At 44.6% G+C, this 19,802-nt stretch overlaps 1 protein-coding gene across 1 annotated transcript in view; it reads right to left on the bottom strand.

Moving 5' to 3' along the window:
- LOC138248862 (zinc finger protein 502-like) overlaps window positions 1-19,802 on the bottom strand; it is a 118,269-nt gene that overhangs the window by 28,695 nt on the left and 69,772 nt on the right. Inside the window, exons 8-10 of the mRNA XM_069202818.1 lie at window positions 19,584-19,676; window positions 9,208-9,318; window positions 1,065-1,172 (exon numbers count right to left, since the gene is read on the bottom strand). Coding sequence (XP_069058919.1) covers window positions 1,065-1,172; window positions 9,208-9,318; window positions 19,584-19,676 — 312 coding nt within the window. The remainder of the gene's footprint in view (window positions 1-1,064; window positions 1,173-9,207; window positions 9,319-19,583; window positions 19,677-19,802) is intronic.

Genomic DNA, 19,802 nt, shown 5'->3' with positions numbered 1-19,802 from the left:
CTGGATTTTTTACTGAAACATAATGATTTCTACATCAATCAATATTATTGCCTACACATTCCAGCTGATATCTTACTGGCCACATGAGTCACTCTGCTTTCTTCAGGAGTATAAACTCCCTGCCTATAAACCCCTCACCCTAAAGGAGCCTAGAAATTAAAGAGGCATAAGGTTCTCCTACCTGTTCTTCGTAGTTATATTTGGATCCAGCGACGCAAATGTCAAGGTCAATGGGGGCAGAGGTGACAAAGGGGACCGGGGGAGAAAACAACTAATATAAAAAAGACAAACAAACAAAAAACAAAAAAAAACACACTTACCATTCTCGCCGCCGCCTCCTGCCACCTCGATCCTCTTCTGGTGTCCCAGCATTCACTGACACAGAAGCAGAGGCTCCTCAGCAATCCTGGCGCTGCTCTTATACTATACCAGGCATGAGAGCAGCATCAGGATGGTCTGAGCTTGGACTGCCACTCAGAAACTGCCTAGGGGTCTATACAGTTTCTCCAGCCCGCCTGTTCAACATAGCGGGGTTGGAGAAACCTAAGTGCACATGGGTGTTTGGCCGGCCTGAGACGGCTGTCCAAACACACATGCGCACTTAGGTGCCTCTAGTCTCTTCACCCTTCCCTGTCCCCTCTCCCGTGGTCCAGCCTCGCCCTCCCTGCACTGCTGGCTGAGCCAGCAGCTGAAAGATAGAACAATAGTAAGTTATCGTTTTATTTTTCATCTGCTGCCTCTTAGCCAGGGAGGGCGACGCTCCACCAATGCAGAGGAGTCACCCCTGTTTGGATTCCTTGCGGTTCCTAATCAGATTTCATTGGTTCAGAGGAAATGGGCATTTCCCTGTAGCCACCCTTTTGTCGAGGGCACAACGCCTCCTGAGCACCTACAATGATTTTCTCTGCTGCGCCACACTGTCTGCCAGGTGCATTCTTCGGTGCTGTGGCAGATGCGTCTTTTGAGCAGCGCTATTCTTGCTGACACCACAGTGAAAGGATCCGACTCCGGTATGTAATGAGTAGTGATTTAAAAACATGATATCGTAGTAAATCTCTTCTCACACTCCATACAGGTATGGCTTCTCGTACTCCTGCAGACTCTTTGGTGTTTCTTCTGTGAGAGTGTATGGACTTCATTCTCATTCATATTTCCTATGTCTGATCGATGTGCTGTAAAAACAACAAGAAAAGAAAATGTAAAATATTATTTATAAAAAGAAAAAAAGGTATACATACTAATGTTATCTTCTGTGTACCCATCCCCCAGGGCGATGCCTTTCCTGCTGCTCTAGCCAACAATTACAGTCCTTTTCATACACAATGTTAGCAATCTGCTAAGGACTGTCCCAAGATTAGCAAAATTAGGCTTCAACCTTTGTTGGCATGTAATGCCAACATACCTCAACATGCTAATTAGACGTCTTCCAATTTTGCTCAATAGTCTCAAAGTAACAAGATGCAAAGACCCACTAGTCCCTTTTTTGTAAAGACCACCACTGTTTTCTTAGAAGATATCATCTCCTTTAATCTGATGAACCAAACACAGGATATCATGAGGAGCTTTGCCCAGGATGAAGTTGGAAACCAGTGTGCTAAACTATTGCTTTGACTTTCTATATTTTTATCTAAGCCATGTTGTGATCCAGGATTGTTCGCTAGGTACTGAAACGAGATTTAGCTCCACAACTCCTCAAAAGCCTTCCTGGGTCCTGGCAAACTAAAAAAATTCATGCCTTTTTTAATCTCCTGGTCATGTGACAGATCCACTGAGGTGTGGATTCATGTCCCAGATTCACAAGGCATCACTGCCCCTACATTGACTTAGCAACACTAGCTGCTCAGTTAAAGATGGATTAAATTTGAAACTCTGCATTGTGGAGAAAGCTTTGAGTAAGACGTGGTCCTTCCTTCCTGTGTGATCCACAGATTCTCCAGGACAGTTAGTGGTTGCAAGGCTTTATTGGCTCAAGCCTCAAAACCTTTGAAGACCTTCAGACAGGCACTTAGGCATAAGTAAAAAATAAATAATAAAAAATAAATAAATCAGATTTTTCTCACTGAATATTTAACAATCTAGCTCTTCCGCTAAGCAGGATAAAATCAGTACTCTTTGATTGGCTGTGAATCCAGGTTTACTCCTTCCTTCAGCTAGCAACAAGGATCAATTTATGGTGAATGGTGATATGATTAACTTAATTGCAAATAATAAGTGCTGGGCAGGACAGTTATATGTCAGAGTCATTCAGTAGGAAGATTGAAAACAGTTTTCTGCTGTCCATGTATTTACAATCCAGCAAGTTGATGCTCACCGATTAGATGCAGCAATCTGCAGGTCTCAAGATGAAACCCAGCGAGATCGGGTCAGCCTTCTTGCCTTCCAAGGTGGCTAACTCAGCCTTCCTGCCTTCCAAGGTGGAGTAAAATACCAAACATTGTTTACCCACCATTATTTACAGTGTTAAAATGTCAGAAGTGAGGTATGAAGTGATGCATAAAAAAGTTTATTATTAATTCTGTAACAGGGCAGTATCTACTGACCTACCCGTTTGCTGTTCATTCTAAGGGGTGCCAAGCGGTGGCCGCCAGTAGTTCACCTGCCTTCCCTGTGATGAGTGCTATAGCTCCTTGGACTACATGTGCTACCACGAAAGCTCTCCCTTTTCACATTAGCCATCAACCAATGTGTTAGCCAAAGAAGAGCAAAGACATGGGAAATCTCAGAGACTATCACCATCGAACAATAAAGCAAAGAATCTACTGTTTTGAGGCCAGCTTTTCTCCCAAACACACACTTTTCTGATAGGCCTGTTAATATATTTAAAGCTGCAAAGGACTAAGATCTTAGGTACTGTAGATCACCTTAAAGTATTGGATTATTTAACGAGCTTCCCTAAAAGCCTGTCTGAAAAACTGAGAAATTTAGTTGAGTTCACCCAGGATTTTAGTAGCAGTCACACAAATGTAAGTCCAAGAAGCATCTGTATGTGTTATCAGTCTTTCACATTTACAGACTCCTGCATCGATGGCGGAAGTTTTAGGTCCCAGCCTACTGGACAGCGCAGCTGTAGTGTTGCTAAGGACATCTTGGGTACTTTCCGAAAGTTGACATAAGAATGGATTCTGCTTGTTGGTTACCATTGGCTTTGTGGTTTGTAACTCACACTTTCTGCCTTCCCATTTTATGCCTTTATTTGCTTTAGCCTCTCGGGTTCAGTTTGTTCCTTCCTTTGCCTAAACAGGTTTATGGTATTTTTCCACAAAATCTCTTTCTGTTAAAATGCCTTTAAATCTTGTTCTTATCTTGTCATATTTGCTGTGCATTCGATGACAGGGCAAGATGTCAGCCACTGTATTCTAAGGGCACATTTAAACGAACTGTGTAAATATTTCAGAATACATCAGAATTATGAATGCACAAATGAAGCAAATTCTTTTTTCTTTCTGAAGTGTTGGAAACAAATACTTTAATGTGATCAAAACAAACCATTAAACTAGGTTGTAGGAAAGTACCCTCTTTTTGGCATGGTTACCCCCACTTTTTGCCTGCTGTCAGTAAGCTTGGACTGTTTTCACTGGGATCATGCTAACCAGGACCCCACTGATAGTGGTTTCTCCCTCTAAATTTGATTGCTTAGGAATTTGCACACCCCACAATTGGTTCCCCATGGGCTGCAGCATGTATTATGCCACCCAAACAAAATGTGTCTGCAGGCCTGCTATTGCAGCCTGTGGGAAAAGGTGCATGCACCCTATCACCACAGGTCACTGACCAGGTCACTGTAAGTCAACCCTAAGGTAGGCCCTCCTAGCCTAGAGGGCAGAGTGCAGGTCCCTGTGTGTGAGGGCACCCCTGCATGAGGAGCGGTGCCCCTACGAACTCCAGCTCCATTGCACTGGGCTTTGTAAGTGCTGGGAAGCCATTTTACCGGTCTGCTAGACACAGGTCACACTACCCGTGTACAGCTACATAATGGTAACTCCAAACCTGGGCATGTTTGGTATCAAACAGGTCAGAATCATACCCCAATACTGCTGCCAGTATTGGCTGTATTATTCCATGCATTTTGGGGGCTCCTTAGAGGACCCCAAGTATTGCTCTTTAGCAGTCTTCTGGGGTTTTCCGGGCAGCCCACGCTGCTGCCACTCCACAGACAGACTTCTGCCCTCCTGCTGCTTGACCAGCTCAAGCAGGGGAAGGCAGAACAAAGGATTTCCTATGGGAGAGGGAGGCAACATCCTATCCCCTTAAATAGGTGTTACATGGCTTGGGAGTGGTAGCCTCCCCAAGCCACCAGTATGCTTTGAAGGGCACATTTGGTGCCCTCCGTGCATAACCTGGATGGCACCAGTCCAGAGATCCTTGGTCCCTTCTCTGGTGCAAAACTGGACAAAGGAAAGGGGAGTGACCACTCCCCTGTCAATCAACACCCCATGGGTGGTGCCCAGAGCTCCTTCAGATGGCCACTGGGTTCTGTCATCTTGACTCCAAGATGTGAAGAGGCCCCTGGGAGCATCTGAGTGCTGAGGTCAAGTAGGTGACGTCACAGCCCCCTCCTGATAGGTGGTCACCCTCCTAGGTGACCAATCCCCCTTCCTGGGTTATTTAGGGTCTCCCTCTTGGGTGGGTCCTCAGATTCAACGTGCAAGATTCCACCAGGGCTCCTCTGCATCATTGAATTCATCTTCTGCCACCTGGAACCGCAACTGGACTCTTCAGGAACCAACAATCTGCAACTCCAGCGATGACTCCGCTTTGCAACATTGTTTCTACGTCTCCCTCCAGCATCTGCAACATTCCCCTGTCTGTGTATCATCTGAGGTCGATGAGACTCCAGCCTGCGCCAAGAAGTAAGAAGGAATCTCCCTTGGAGTGAAGGAGTCAGTCCCCTGCATCCACAGGCACCAACTGCAACGATGATCGGCTGCATAGATCTGCTCTCCTTCAGAGCTGCATGGATCCTGAATCACAGGTCTGCAGTGGCCCCCTTGGTCCTGTCTGCCAGTTGTCCAACTTGGAAGACAGTAAGCCCTTGCCCCATCCTTGCAGGACAGGTCCCTGTGCACAGTGACTCCTGCAGCTACCAAGTCTTGTTTACTTCTGCTCTAACAGATCTTCAGGCTCAGACTAGCCCTGGTCCCAAACACTTCTTCAAACACTTCTTCCTGCCAAGCACAGTCTCCTCTCTGCTGCTCCAGCGACGGTAGACTCCTCTTCATGTGTGCTGAGTGGGCCTCACTGCGACTGCTGTGCCTGCTGCCAGTGGTTTGCCCGTGGGGGCTGCCTCCGCTTCTGGTGACTCTCCCAACTGTGTGGGTCACCTTGGAATACCCTCCATGGGTGGAGTACTCTGGGCCTTGCTGGTCCTCTTCAGCTTTGCAACACTTCTTTTTTTTCCTCTGCATTGTCCAAGGCTTGTTGGTGGTTTTCCTGCACCACTGCAACCCGACAGCCAACGTGGAACACCATCTGCATCACTTCAGGGACTTCTCTTCATCTCCTGTGCTGCACAGCTGGTCTTCTTCGTCCCTTGTCGACCTGGTTCTGCATCCACAGAAGGGTGGGTAGTGGCTCCTGCCACCAACGGACACTCCATCACTAACTGGACTTGGTCCCCCTCTTTTGAAGGTCCTCTTTCTGCCAGAATCCACATTTGGGTTCTTTCAGTCTGGTTTTGGTCTTGCATAATCTTTTTCCTAAGTCCTCCTGTTGGTTTGGGGGGAAAATAGGTACTTACTTACCTCTGCTCTCCTGATCACTGGGGCTCACTCCAGTACTCACCTCTTGAGGTTCCTAGTTCCCTTCAGCTCCCCTCTAATGATTCCGCATCCTTGGGTGGGGGACTGTCTCTCCCATTCCACTTGTTTAGTATATGGTTAAGCCCTCCCCTATGGCCCTCACTATTTTCTATTACTTTTGCTAATGCTCGTTGCTTTTATGCTCCTTACTGATTGCTATTCTGTATGCAATTAGTGTTTACTAACGTCCAGTTGGGAAGACTGCCTATAAATATTCTAGTATTTGTGCTACAGTAATAAAGTACCTATATTTTTGAAACGCTGGGTGGTTCTCATGTGTGAGAGTACTGTGTGGCTATAGTGGTATTGCATAAGCTTTGCATGTCTCCTAGATAAGTCTTGGCTGCTCATCCACAACTACCTCTAGAGTGCCCTGGCTTCCTAGACACTGACTACACCTCACTAATAGGGGACACCTGGACCTGGTATAGGGTGATAACACCATAGGTGTCCACCAGGCCAGCTTCCTACATAGGTGATGCACATTCCATACATTTTCGTCTGTCATTTCAATTGAAATGTGTTGTCTGTTATGGCAGTGTGCTACAACACCATAAATACTCCACTCCCTGCCACTCTACTCTGCACCACACCACACCACTGCACTCTACTCTTCACCACTCCACGCCTCTCTACTCTGAACCACTCTGCACTATGCCAATGCACTCTTTGCCATTCTACTCTACACCACTGCACTCTACACTACTCCACTCTAGGCCACACCAATCTACTCTGCACAACTCCACTCTACGTTACTGTACTCTACGCCACTGCACTCTATCCCAATACGCACTACTTCAATGCACTTTACTCTGTAACACTTAATTCTATGCCCCTGCACTCTATGTCACTTCATTGTACACCACTCTAATCTAGTCCGCACACTTGCACTCTATGCCTCTGCACTCTACACCAATTTACTCTACGCCATTACACTCGACCCTGCACCACTTCTTGCCACTTTACGCTACTCTGAAACAATCTACTTTATGCCACTCTACCCTATGACACTCTATGCCACTGCACTCAATGGCCCTCTATTCTGCACTACTCCATTCTACGCCACTACAATCTACACCCTGCACCACTCCACTCTGCACTATTCCACTCTGTGCCACTCTATTTCACTCTGCTCCACTCTGTGGACCTCCACTTTACTATTCATCACTCTAATCTATGCCACTGCAATCTACGACAATGCACACCGATGAATTCAATGCCACTGCATTCTGCGCCACTATACTCTGCAACACTCTACACCAATGCACTTTACATCAGTCTACTCTATGCCACTTCCAGCGTATGCCACTTTACGCAACTCACACTATGCCACTCCAATACACAACACTCTCTGCCACTCCACAACACTCTACTCTATTCTTCACCATTCCTCTCTATGATGCAGCATGCCACTTTTCTCTATGCCACTAACCTTCAGCTGGTGAACAACATGGGTAAATCACATTGTCAAAGCCAATAGCTCTTGCATAGACGAGACCTATTGGATTTGCCAATACTTGTTTCCTTGAAGTAGTCTCTACCACCATGGTGAGAGCTCCTTTGGGGCAAACATAGTGGAAGTTCTAGTGTTCCAGATAGTAGAGGTATTCAAAATTGAGGATGGAATGCTTGAATTTGCCCTTGTTATTGGCTCTTAAGGTGAGTATCATGGTTCAGGGAGGACTTGGGGTGGCAGTTCAGGCTGGACTGTTCTCATGAGGAGCAGGGTCAAGGCTGATTTGCAGATGACTGGGTCTAAAGTGAGGTGGCATGATGGGCAAAAAACGATGGATTGGGATGCAGCCCAAAAGATCGCCAATAGCTGAAAATATGTCAAGCATTCTATCCATCCATCACTTTGTTTTTGATGCCCTAAGTGTGCCTGGTATGTCCAGACGTGGGTCTTATGCTGACTGTGCTGCTGAAATCAAGCTGCACCTCGCTGATGAGCACATCATGAGAGTGAAACCAAACCTGGGATGCTTGTGTTCTGGTTCACGGTGGACCAGGCCTGGCAGTTTGGGCTGGACTGGTCCCATGAGAAGCAAGGTCAAGGATGATTAGGATGCGACCCTGAGCGAGCGCCAGGGACTGAGATTAATTCAAGCATCCCATCCAGCACTTTGCTTTTTGATACCTTTGAAACTCCTAGCATCCAGATTATCTGTGGTGTATCACAGGGCTCTCTCCTAGGTTCTTGCGGTCATTGTAAGCAGCATAGGTGGTTTCCATTCTTTGTACACATTTTAAAGTTCTGCAGGGTCATGGCTGTTTTTATTCAACAATATTTTTATTGTATTCCCTGAACTTCACAACCTTCAACCTTCTTTCCCCAGCCTCCCAAGATACAAACAAAAAAATGATGGTGGTAGGTCTTTTCCTACTGTGTAGCTAAGAAATTAAACTCACTACCATTCAGATTTCACAATCAAACAAATAAGCTATTTAACCTGTTTGAGCAGTCACTGGTGAGCACTGTTAGCTCATATGACTATTGTGCCTATTCTTAAGCAGGTGACACTCAGGTTGTGGTTTGTTTAAATCAATCAACATGTAGTCTCCATGACTGCCTAGGAGCAGTCCACCAATGGAAGAGGCACAGTGTTGTAAAGCTAAATGCCAGTAGGACAGAGCTTTTAATTTTGAGGAACGACATATGCACGAATCAGTAGCAATCCTACTGTCTCAAAGGTAGAGATCCAATCTCTGCGAAGGACCATTAATGACAATCTGGCCTTTGACCACCATTTCTCTGCAGTGGGGAGCACTTATTTTTCTCTGCTAAGTCCACTCAATAAAATTCTTCCCTTAATTTCACATCAATTCCATATTCTGTTCCTGCCTGCAATTTGTCCAAACTGGACAACAACTCCTTGTATTTGGGGTTACATCAAAAACAAATTACCAGACTCGCTCCAATTTATCTAGAACTATCTGGTAAGACTAGTCTGTCAATTTAAAAAGAGCGACTGTATTTCAGAAGCAAGAAAGACATTAGACTGGTTGCCTTTTGGTCAACTTCACGATACTGCGCATGACTCATAATATGCTGAATAATCATCTCTTTCAGAGGGCCACTGACCACTTAATCAGTACTGCTGCACAAATCCTGTACTCCAGATTTCCAGAATAAAGAAAGTGTGGTGCACATCCAGATCCTTTCAATATTCTGCTCCCAAAATGTAGAAGAAGTTCCCTTGAAGCCTCAAGCTAGTACAGAAACAATTATCCTTTGGAAAGGCTGTCAAAACTCACCTGTTTAACTAGAAGGATCTCGCAGCCTCCAGAGGTTCAGGTCAAAAATGTTTAAAGTTTGTGACAAGAGAAGACTGGGTGGTGTATGTGCATTGTGTAAATAAAATTGAGTAATGATATTTTTCATTAATATTATTAGAATGTTTTCACTTACTCGTTTCTCCTTCTCCCAAGAAAGGTGGCACTCCGGGGTCTAAAAGTGGTGCTGGTGACTCTTTGAAGGAATCACTGGCAGAATGAAAAGTGGGCAAGAGACTGGAATCATCTACGAAAAGAAGTAAAAGTATTAAAGACTCTGGCTCTTATCGTTCGCTCTGTCCATCTATATATCGGAGCTCATTTTGGGGACAGGGACAAATTTTTTCACCATTAGCCGTGGACCTACAGCAAGAGAAAAGATGGCAGAAAAGAGGACAAGAGGACATGAAAATAGTAATAAAGAGAGAGCTGGTATGAAAAAGAACCTACAAAAGTGAGATAAAAAGACAGTGTAGAGTGGAAAAAGCAGCCTTGTTATTTAGCAGCACTGACATTTGGCAATGGTCACCTAAGCAAACCATTGGTCCCCTACACTTTAAAAAAAAAAAAAAAAGAATTATCACCAATTCATGTTTTGTCATGTTATGTTGGAACTCAGACCCACACACAGCTCCCAAACACACACATACTATGCACCATTCTGGGTCAGCATGAGGCACACACAATGCTGTGCTACAGAGCTCTGCTACTGAGCATCACTGACCCACCAGCATCTAAGTTCTCCAAGAGCTGAGGCCCATACACTACCTTATCACAGATCAGCAGAAGCATCCATGCTGCCTGAGAGCAGACACCCGGACAAGGCTCGGTCACCATTCTGCACCAGCAGCATCCTTGCTGTCCTAAGACTGAGACCCACACACAGCTCCCCTGCCGAGCACCGCTGGCTTCAATAGGCTTGCACCATCGCAGGGAACACTTATGGACTATAATAGTGATGTTGGGTTAAACTTGTATTAAAAACACAGAACAGTTTGGTGTCAAACATCAGAGCGCACATTAACTTCCAATATTAAGCAGATAAATATTACAAACAAAAACAGCAAAGAGCACGGCTGAAGCAATTCAAGTAAGACAGCTTGGTGGGCTGTTGCATCTGCTGCAGGGATCTGTGTGGAATCTGCAAAACATATGTTGATAAAAAAAAAGTACCAAGCATGTTGAGCAAAAGTATTGTTACAAAGTATGAAGCAAAGCCACACCCAAGCCAGGCTCTGTTTCCAACTGTAAACAGACCCACTTAAGGAGCACACTTCCTCACTCTTGTATTCACTACAGTTTGCAGAAAAGAACTCATAGTCGGTATGCAGGAAGCTCATGAATCTGAATTGACTGTAATTGTTTTCCCGCATTCATTTTTCTGTCATAAACCATATTCATCTTCTTTATAACCATAGGATTCCCAGACAAATCGCCACAAGTAAGTTATCTCATATATATATATATATATATATATATATATATATATATATATATATATATACACACACACACACACACACACACACACACACACACACACACACACACACACACACACACACACACACGTACATATATTTTCACTAAGAAAACCAAAGGTTACAGAGTTGTTCTAGTTAGGCTGACGTTTTACTCATACAGGAGTAGACTAGAGTGCATGGAGTGGCATAGAGTGGAATAGCGTAGAGTGGAATACAGTAGAATGGCATAGAGTGGAGTAGCGTAGAGTGAAATGGTGTCCAAAGGAATAGCTTAGAATTAAGTGGCATAGAGTGGATTAGTGTACAGTGGAGTGACATTGTGGAATAGAGTACAGTGGGGTGTCATACAGTGGAGTGGCACACGGTTTAATAGCACAGAGTGGAGTGGTGTACAGTGGAGTAGCGCAATTGTGCATAGCAGAGTAGCGCACAGTGCAATGGCATACAGTGGAGTGGTGCAGATTGAAGTGGCACACAGTTGAGTGGGGTAGAGTGCAATAGCATACAGTGGAGTGCTGTAGAGTGGAGCGGCATCCAATGGAGCGACGTAGAGTAGAGTGGCGTACAGTAGAGTGGCGTACACTAGAGTGGCATAGAGTGGAGTGACGTACACTAGAGTGGAGTAGCATACAGTGGCATGATATGCAGTGGAGTGGCATACAATGGAATAGCATTCAGTATAGTGGAGTACAGTGGAGTTGCGTAGAGTGGAAAAGCGTATAGTGGAGTGGAATACCATACAGTGGAGTGGCAGAGTGAAGCTGTGTACAGTGTTGAGTGGAGTGGCACACAGTGGAATACCATAGAGTGGACAACAGTGGAGTAGCGTGGACCTATAGCATAGAGTGTAGTAGAGTGAAGTGGGCACACAGTGGAATCACATACAATGGAGTGGCATAGACTGGAGTAGTGTACAGAGGAGTGGGGTGGAACCATACAGTGGAGTCGCATGCATTATAACAGTAAAGAGTGGAGTTACATACAGTGGGGTACACAGGAGTTGCGCACAGTGGAATACTGTAGAGTGGAGTGGTGAAGTTGTAAGAATGGTGTAGTTGTAAGAATAAAGTGCATGATAGAATGGCAAGTTATAGTTATTGTTGTCTGGTTAGCGAGCTGAAAAGAGTGTGCATGAGGGTGCACTACTTATAATGTGAATGTGGCGCGTAAACTGTAAATTAAAGCTATAACTAGAACTTTAGAATTTGTAATATTTGTTAGTTTAAGTTTGGTTTGTATAAGGAAAAAAAGATTTCCCAAACATAAACCACCTTTTAATCTTTGGAGGTCACCAGTAGGTAATTATAGTTAGGACCCAGATTCCATAGGAAGATCATTTTTTGTTTTGCCAATAACTTTGGTGCTGCTTGACGAATCTTCACGAAATATTTTAAATTGATATGACATGGTCTTAAGCTGGTGTCTTGAAAGATTCAGGAAAGGGGGGGGGGGGGTCCTGTAGCGCATTTTCCCCATGCATTTTTCTGTAGGGATTTTGGACACAGCTACAGCCCAAACTGCTTGACGGAATTACACCAAATTTGGCAGAAAGATAGCCTTTGGTCCAGACAGCATGCTTTTTCTAATTTGGTGCAAATCTGTTCAGTAAAGTGAGAGATATATAAGGAAAAATAAATATGGATATCTAGGGATGCTGAAGATCCACGGATCCCGGAGATTTTGTGCTGAGATCTGATTAGCAGCTAACACTTCAACCAGGAAGTGTTGCCAGCCATTTTGGGACTCTGCTTCAGCCAAGTCCCAAAAAATAAAACTGCCAACAAAACAAAAAAAAAAAGAAAGAAGAAAAGAGGCCAGGGTAGGAATACCCTGACCCCTCAGCCTTGGTCCAGGGTTCCGCCTGGGACCATGCCAGGGCTAAAAGTTTTTTTTTGGATCTGTGGATTTTTCCATAAATTCAAACAGTGGTAATTCATTTTGGCTGGTTGGGCCAGGACTTGGGGAGGGCCTCCTCTTAGGGCTTTGAGAAGCCCCGGGGTCCACCACATCCCCGGGGATGCAAACAAATTTAAAGATGGGGTCTGTGTGGCCCCCAACCCCGGCTCTGGAGGCCCCCACCTCCCCAGAGCCATAGAATTTTTTTTTTTTAAACACATGGAGGGGGGCACCAGGGCCCAAGTCCCGGCCCATGTACGCCCCTTAGGACCATCACCTCCCCAGGGCCAGCCCATGTCGATCAAAAGAGGGAGAAACACACGGCCAGCCCCTGGGGCCATACATGGTCCTGTGGACCTCCACCTCCCTGGGATGGCCCCTGCTACATGCTGAGGTGCCACCATGGTGGGGTGCGGTGGGGGGGATTTGGGTAACAGTTTGGTTTTGCTTGGCAGGAGCTGACAGATCCCATCAAGCAAAAGCAAACATGACTCCACTCCCAACAAGCAGGAGTGTTAAAACTGAGTTTTCATCTCTTTCCCTGGCAGTTGTCATGCGGGAAGTAGATGAAGGGAAAGAGATGAAGATTACTCCAGCATGCAGGGTGGTGTATTTTCAGCAGCTCCCTGTCTGCGGGAGCAACACTGGCTCCCGCAGGAAGGCGGCTGGGACCGTGGGGGGACCTGAGGGGTTCCCTATCAAGGAGTGGTGGGTGCCCTGGGTGGGGCCAGGGCAGCCCTGATGACGTGGGCCCAGGGAGGTGGTCTTTCTGGCTCCCTCTTATACTTACTTAATGTAGCCCCAGGGAGGTGGTGGTCCCCAGGGCCCGGGAAGGGTTCACGTGCCCCCCCCAACAATTTTAATAATGGATCCCTGGGGAGGTGGTGGCACCAGGGACCCTCAGGTCTACACTGCCCCCTTAACTTTTTTATTTATTTATTATACAGCCCCGGGGAGGTGGTGGTCCCCAGGTGGGATCATGCAGCCCCCCCATATATTTATTTATTGTTGCCCTGGGGCGGTGGTTGTCCCCAGGGCTAGGGGGGAGGGACGTGCAGCCTCTCCCCTAAAAAAAGTTTGTATGTAGTACCGGGGAAGTGGTGGTCCCCAGGGGAGTAGACGCTGCCCCCCCCCCCATTTTTAATTTGTTGCCCCTGCGTGGCATGGGGTTGGGGTGTTATAGGGGGTTGGCTGCAGGAGCTGGCCACCCCTGCCATGAGGGGTTAAAAGTTTTCTTTAATAGAACTCTTCAGCTAGAGTTAAAAACGTTTCTGTAATTATAGAAGAAAGCACTAGAAACCTCTTATAGAGAGAGGACCTGCAATGACAATATAAAGGCATTATTAGCCAATAGGCTGCATCCAAGTTAACATAGCAGAACCGAAAAACTGGCACTGTGCCTTTAAGGCCCTGAGAACCTCCAGTATCCCACCATGCCTCAGAGGTGAGAGTGAGGTGACAGTTGGGCTACAGTTAGGTCAGTTCCTTTTTCCAGCTCCTTCTGTTAGGATCCTGGAGCATTGAGCTCTCATTTTCTACGTTTTTTACAAGAAAATGTTATTGATACTCAACTTGCTACATTTTACTTAATGTCTTTTTTCATTTCGGAGTAAAATAACATCTTTTTTCTCACAAAGTGCCATCCCTTTTTGTCAAATGCCCTGCACATGGCAAAACGAAGGCTCAGACTGATCCACACTCAACCTGCATAGTGTGCCTGACTCAAAGACATTGTCCTGAGACCTGCGATCACTGCCAGAATCTTTCAAAAAGAACATTAAAAGACAGAGAAAGGATTTAGCTCCATGGCCTACCAGAGAGGAAGAAGACATCCACCTCTCTTCATAAGAAGGTCTCCAGAGAAAAAAGTGCAACAGAAAAACAGCGAACAAGATCTACCTCAGCAGGTAGGAATATACCGGTTTGTTCACCGTCATCGTCGACATCAGTTCTGTCGTCGTCGCATCAACGTTGTCAACTGACATTGAGAAGCACTCCTCTGTCAACGGCGACACACACAGCATCAAGGGACATGACGATGAAAACACAGTCCACTTCAAAACATAAGTCTCCGTCAGTGGTACCCACCGCTTGACTTCGAGCCAGCACCAACTCCCCCATGGGCACCCAACCCCTCATTACTAAAAGGGGAGAGGGGCAGCGCAGAACCCCTCCCTGGGCTGATTTTGGCCACGGGCCCAAACAATTTGTGAAAGGGGAGGGAGAGACATGGCCCCCCTTCCTCGGCCAAATTTGGCTTCAGGGATCCCACCCCTGGACAATCCAAAATAGAAAAGGAGGAGGGGGCCTCCCTGGGGCTACATTTGACAAATATATGGAGGGGCTGTGCAGAATTCCTGGGCCCACCACCTTCCCAGAGCTAAATAATAAAAATAATTAGGGGGGGCCGCATGGACCACCCCCTTTGGGCCCCGGGTACCACCACCCCCCAAAATTGGGACAGCCAAGCAGACCCCCGGTCCCGGGGACCAACACCTCCTCCAGGCAATAAACTACAAATATTTAGGAGGGGGAGGCGGCCCTCCAGACCACCATCTCCCCGGGGCCACTTAGTCCATTTGAAAAGGGAGGGGAGGCACATGGTACTCTGCTCTTCCCTCTAGAACTGCAGTCTATAAAATATATAGCAATTTATGGCACTGTACATGACTCTACGTCACTCTATCCACGCACACTCCATTGTCTAACTCTACAGGTCAATCTATGCCTGGACACTCCGTTTAACAACATTCTATTCCACTTAACAAGTCCTTTCAATATTGTATGAAACAGCCCTCCACTATACTATACAGGACACCACTCCAAGAGTTTACTCGACTATATGGTATGCAACTACACTATAATCCACTCCACGACAACATAATACGCTCTATAATACTTTACTCCACATTACATTACGTATTTTAACTGAACACCACTCCAATCTACGAGACTTTACCTCGTTCTACGCCAATGTCCACTTATCCTTTCTATGCAGCTCCACTGTACAACACACTACTGTACTCTATATAACGCCACTCTACAACATTCATCTACACTGTTTACCACTCTATGTTCTACAACACTGCACTCATTTCCGCAATACAATAGTCCATGACACTTGACTGTATGATACTTACCTTCAATTTTACTGTGAAACACTCCAGTGAACTATACCTTAATAAATAACACTCAAAACTAAGACTTGAAACACATTTTTATTTTAAAAAAATATAAATTTAAATTCCATGAAAAAAACAAAGGTTACAGAGAAGTTATAGTTAGTAAAACTTTATTCTTTCCATACAAACCATACTTAAACTACACAAATATTAGACATGATAAAGTTATAGTAATAGCTTTAATTTATAATTTATACACCACCGTCGCATTACCATTAGTAATTTCAAGACGGTGCATTAAGTTAAAATGTAAGTTATAAGTTGTGCAGCTTCGTACAGTGTTCTCACCTCACTAGTCATGCTACATACACTATAACTGACGATTCTACCATGCACTGTCTTCTAAAAAATCATCTCGACTGAGATGTCCTAAGTGCTGTGATGGAAGCTATGTTTTCACACAGTATAAGTAATGTCATATACAAGGCTATACTCAATGCAAGAAGGCGTGGTCTATAGTTGATATACTATGACGAGCGAGGAGACAACACGGTGTACGGAGCTGCCTGATTTATAGTAATTTCAGGGTGGTGTGTTAAGTTAAAATGTAAGTTATAAGTAACACTGTGTACAGTAATGTGAAGGTGGTGTGTAATATGTAAATTAAAGTTACAAATATAACTTTCTAATGTTTGTGTAGTTCAGGTATGGCTTTTATAGAAAGAATGGATAAACTTTCCTTAACTATAACTCACCTGTAGCCTTTGTTTTTTCAGATCTATATATCTCACGGGTGAGCAGAGTGTAATATGGTAATACAGCATGCATTACTATGGTTGTGTGTGGGAAGGGGCCATGTTTCACAAGATGTGCATCCTGGAGTGGGTCACGGTGCTTCTAGTCTCTGTCATGACACAAGTAGTCATGTATATTTTGTTTGAAAAAAAAGAATTTAACCAAAACCAGGGTGCAAGGGGTCTAACTGTGCAGCAGGATCAAATCACATCGAAGAGTCCTCCTGACTGTTAGCAGTCCTGCTTCCCCGAGCAAAATCATTGCAGAATTCACATGTCAGGCAGTAAACCAGATTTGTCTCAGGCCAGTGTCACTGTACTACTGTAATAACCTGTAATCTGACCTTTACAATGTAGTAATAAATGTGTGAAAGTATGTTTATTCCTACAGTTGCTTTAAATAACACACTATATGATAAGTTATTTTCACTGCCATGCCATACCATTTCTACAACCTTTCCTTATGAAGGTGTTGATTTTACCAACAACCCTAGACAGCTCTCTGAGCAACTCACTCTCTCAAGTTCAGGGATTTCAGTCTCTTATGAAATACTCAACTTCGATGGTCTTCAGATCGCAGGCTATCTTTCATACCCAGATTTCAAATAAATCCTTCGATCCAGACAGCTGTTTTTTTTTTTTAAAACAATGTCAACTCGACACACCCGTTTCACACTGAACGGTGCTCATGTTTTATTTCTCTCATCAGCTGCCACATCTCCCAGCAGTGCAATATCCGGGATGTTACATTCTTTAAATTTCTCAAGGTCTACCACGCCAGTAGCATCGATGCCATCCATAAGAGTCTTTATTGTGTGAGGTTTTTGCAAAACAGAACCTCTTATTTGGAGGTTCACTATAGGGTTGAGCTCTGTGTCCCCAATAAAACTATTCAATGGGAGATGAGCCTTCGATAATTGTTTTCAAAATCTGGGGTGATGTATTTCTTTGTGCCATGTCAGCAAATAGTCTCTGTTGTATCCCATGAAGAAGGGCTGGTTAGAAGGATGATCTATCAGAGGAATATAAGATGACTTAAAAATGACAAAAAGGCCATTTCTGAACTGTATAATCGCAATGTTGTGCTGAAGGGGCAAACTTCACATTGGTAAACAAAGGATCTTATTTGTTCAATAAGAAATTTCTGAAAGGAGATATCCCTTTTCTATATCAAAATGCCAATTCAACTGTATTTGGTAAAACTTTGTAATCCAAATAAGAGATGTCAGTTTTTAAGCTTGTGCTTTGGTCGGACAGATATGTAAAGCGACGGGGCATGGGGGGGGAATAAAAAGCCATCTGTGAAGTTGGTGCCTGTGCTTTAAGTTCAGTACAGCTCTTATTACCAATAATTATTACCAGCCCACCAAAAAATCTATTATAAATATCGCTGAACCTGTGTTGTCTCGTCAGTGATACTGTGTCTTAGGCAAGTGCTGTTGTTACATTGTTGTACTGTAGCCATCTAGTGCAGTGTTATGTCTGTAGTGTTGCATCTATGTTGCTGTTTTGTATCCCAATGGTGGTGCCTGTATTTGCTGCAGGAGTAAGGTACGCGGTTACCAACAGCGGACCGATACCCTCAATCCCACAACAAGCTAACACTGCAGACGATGAACACGGAGGCACAAACAGCAAGCGCAGCAGAACTGTCCTCAGACACCCTTCGCATAGTCCATGATCAGCTGATGGCTTAGGCTGGTCCCACAAACACAAGCGAAATAGGTGGGGCCTGAACAGTGCAATAAAGAACAACCCCTAAACAAACAAGACGTGGAGGACTGCCACTGTGTGAGGCTAAAATCTGGAACACAGAAGGGAAGGGAGCACATAGGCGGAGATGCTCACTCTCGGTCTGGAAGACGCTAAAAACAACCGCCATATTCTTGAGTAACAGCATACCCACCAGAAAATGGTACAGATGACCCAAAGGGCGTGAGACACAACCTAGTGGTCTTAGGGTGGTAAATTCTACTCGCCTTTACGCCACAAAGTGTACAAGCGCTTAGACATTTGTAGCAATGCAGAGCGAGCTGCCTCTGCCATACACAGGCAATGTGAAAGTCTTTCCCATATAAGCCACCCAACATTTCCACACCTTTCTCCGCTCACACTTCTATATGACAAAAGCATCATTCCCATGTCGAAGCATGAATGTGTGGCAATTACTTTCACCAATAAATAGAGGTAGCGGAGAGTGGGAATGACCTTTTCAGAGCTCTTCAGGGTGGAATGCGGCATAACATACAGGGTTAATGTTTTTTGTACGTGTCACCTTTTTCCATCCATTTTAACAAGACAAATTTCACCCAACGTTTGCTATACAAATGTGCCTGAGCAACAATGTGACTGTGTGACAATTATGAGGTGCTGTAATTACCTTGTGCATTAATTGCATACATCAGGATTTTAAACTGCACAGTAAACTGTTTGCAATCAAATCAGGATTTTCTGGCCAAATTGGGATGAACTGCAAAGCATCCCATCCCCTAATTCTTTCACTTCAACACATTCCAAGGCACAGTAAACAACTGTGGAAATCATGCATGATTTCAAAGACCTTCCTGCATGTGCACACCAAAGACCCACACTCTTGCATGCAAGCAAGCCCATGGAGTAGCAGGCTACCAGTCATCAGAGGTAGAACCACTAGCTAATGAAACTACAACACAATACAGCTTGGCCTTTGATGGATTAAGTTTGTGCTCACCTCCCAATAAAAGGGAGGTGCGTACTGTTTCTTCAGTACTAGTTAGGCGCGTGTTCATCCATCTCTGTTCACTCTCATTCACAGACACAATTTGCTTGTATGCAGAACCACTTTGTGTGAACTCATCCAGAATGACAGGCCACTGTCTAAACCAAAGTCTATATTCCATAACAAGAGTATACAGAGATTCATTGGTTTTATGAATCCTAATGCTTAACTATAATAATGTGCATGATCTTAATCCTAATCAAAATATGTATGTCTTGATCACCCACAAATCCATACGTCACTTCTTGTCTGCTAGCTTAAAGCCATATCTTGGATTTTCCCATATATTTAGGCTTGTACTTTTAACAAATAAATTGACAATCTGAATTTCATGCACATTTTCAGTTACTAACCAGAGCACAACTGTTATTAAAGGGTGAATACCAATGAAGAAACTTTCTCTGATGTATAAATTGCATGTAAATGCCCAAAGCTTTGCAGCAGTCACATAGACTCACCTGCGTTTACCGTGTCATCCTCGGTCTCCTGCTGGAACAGTGTTTTTTCATCTGTAAAACTCAGAGAAGCCACAGAAGCTGCGACTGGATCACCTGAAAGAAAGACAAACTAGGAACAATCCTATGAAATCTCAGCAGAGCACAGTCTAGAACTGCAGGCAACCCTGAATTCACACTGCGCTAAAAACTCATCCCTCAGCAACTTAGGCAAACACAAAT

This window comes from Pleurodeles waltl, chromosome 8 (genome assembly GCF_031143425.1).
Source record: "Pleurodeles waltl isolate 20211129_DDA chromosome 8, aPleWal1.hap1.20221129, whole genome shotgun sequence".
NCBI classification, from domain to species: Eukaryota; Metazoa; Chordata; class Amphibia; order Caudata; family Salamandridae; genus Pleurodeles; species Pleurodeles waltl.
The sequence above is the reverse complement of the archived record's forward strand: the minus strand, read 5'-3'. Positions and strand labels throughout refer to the sequence as shown.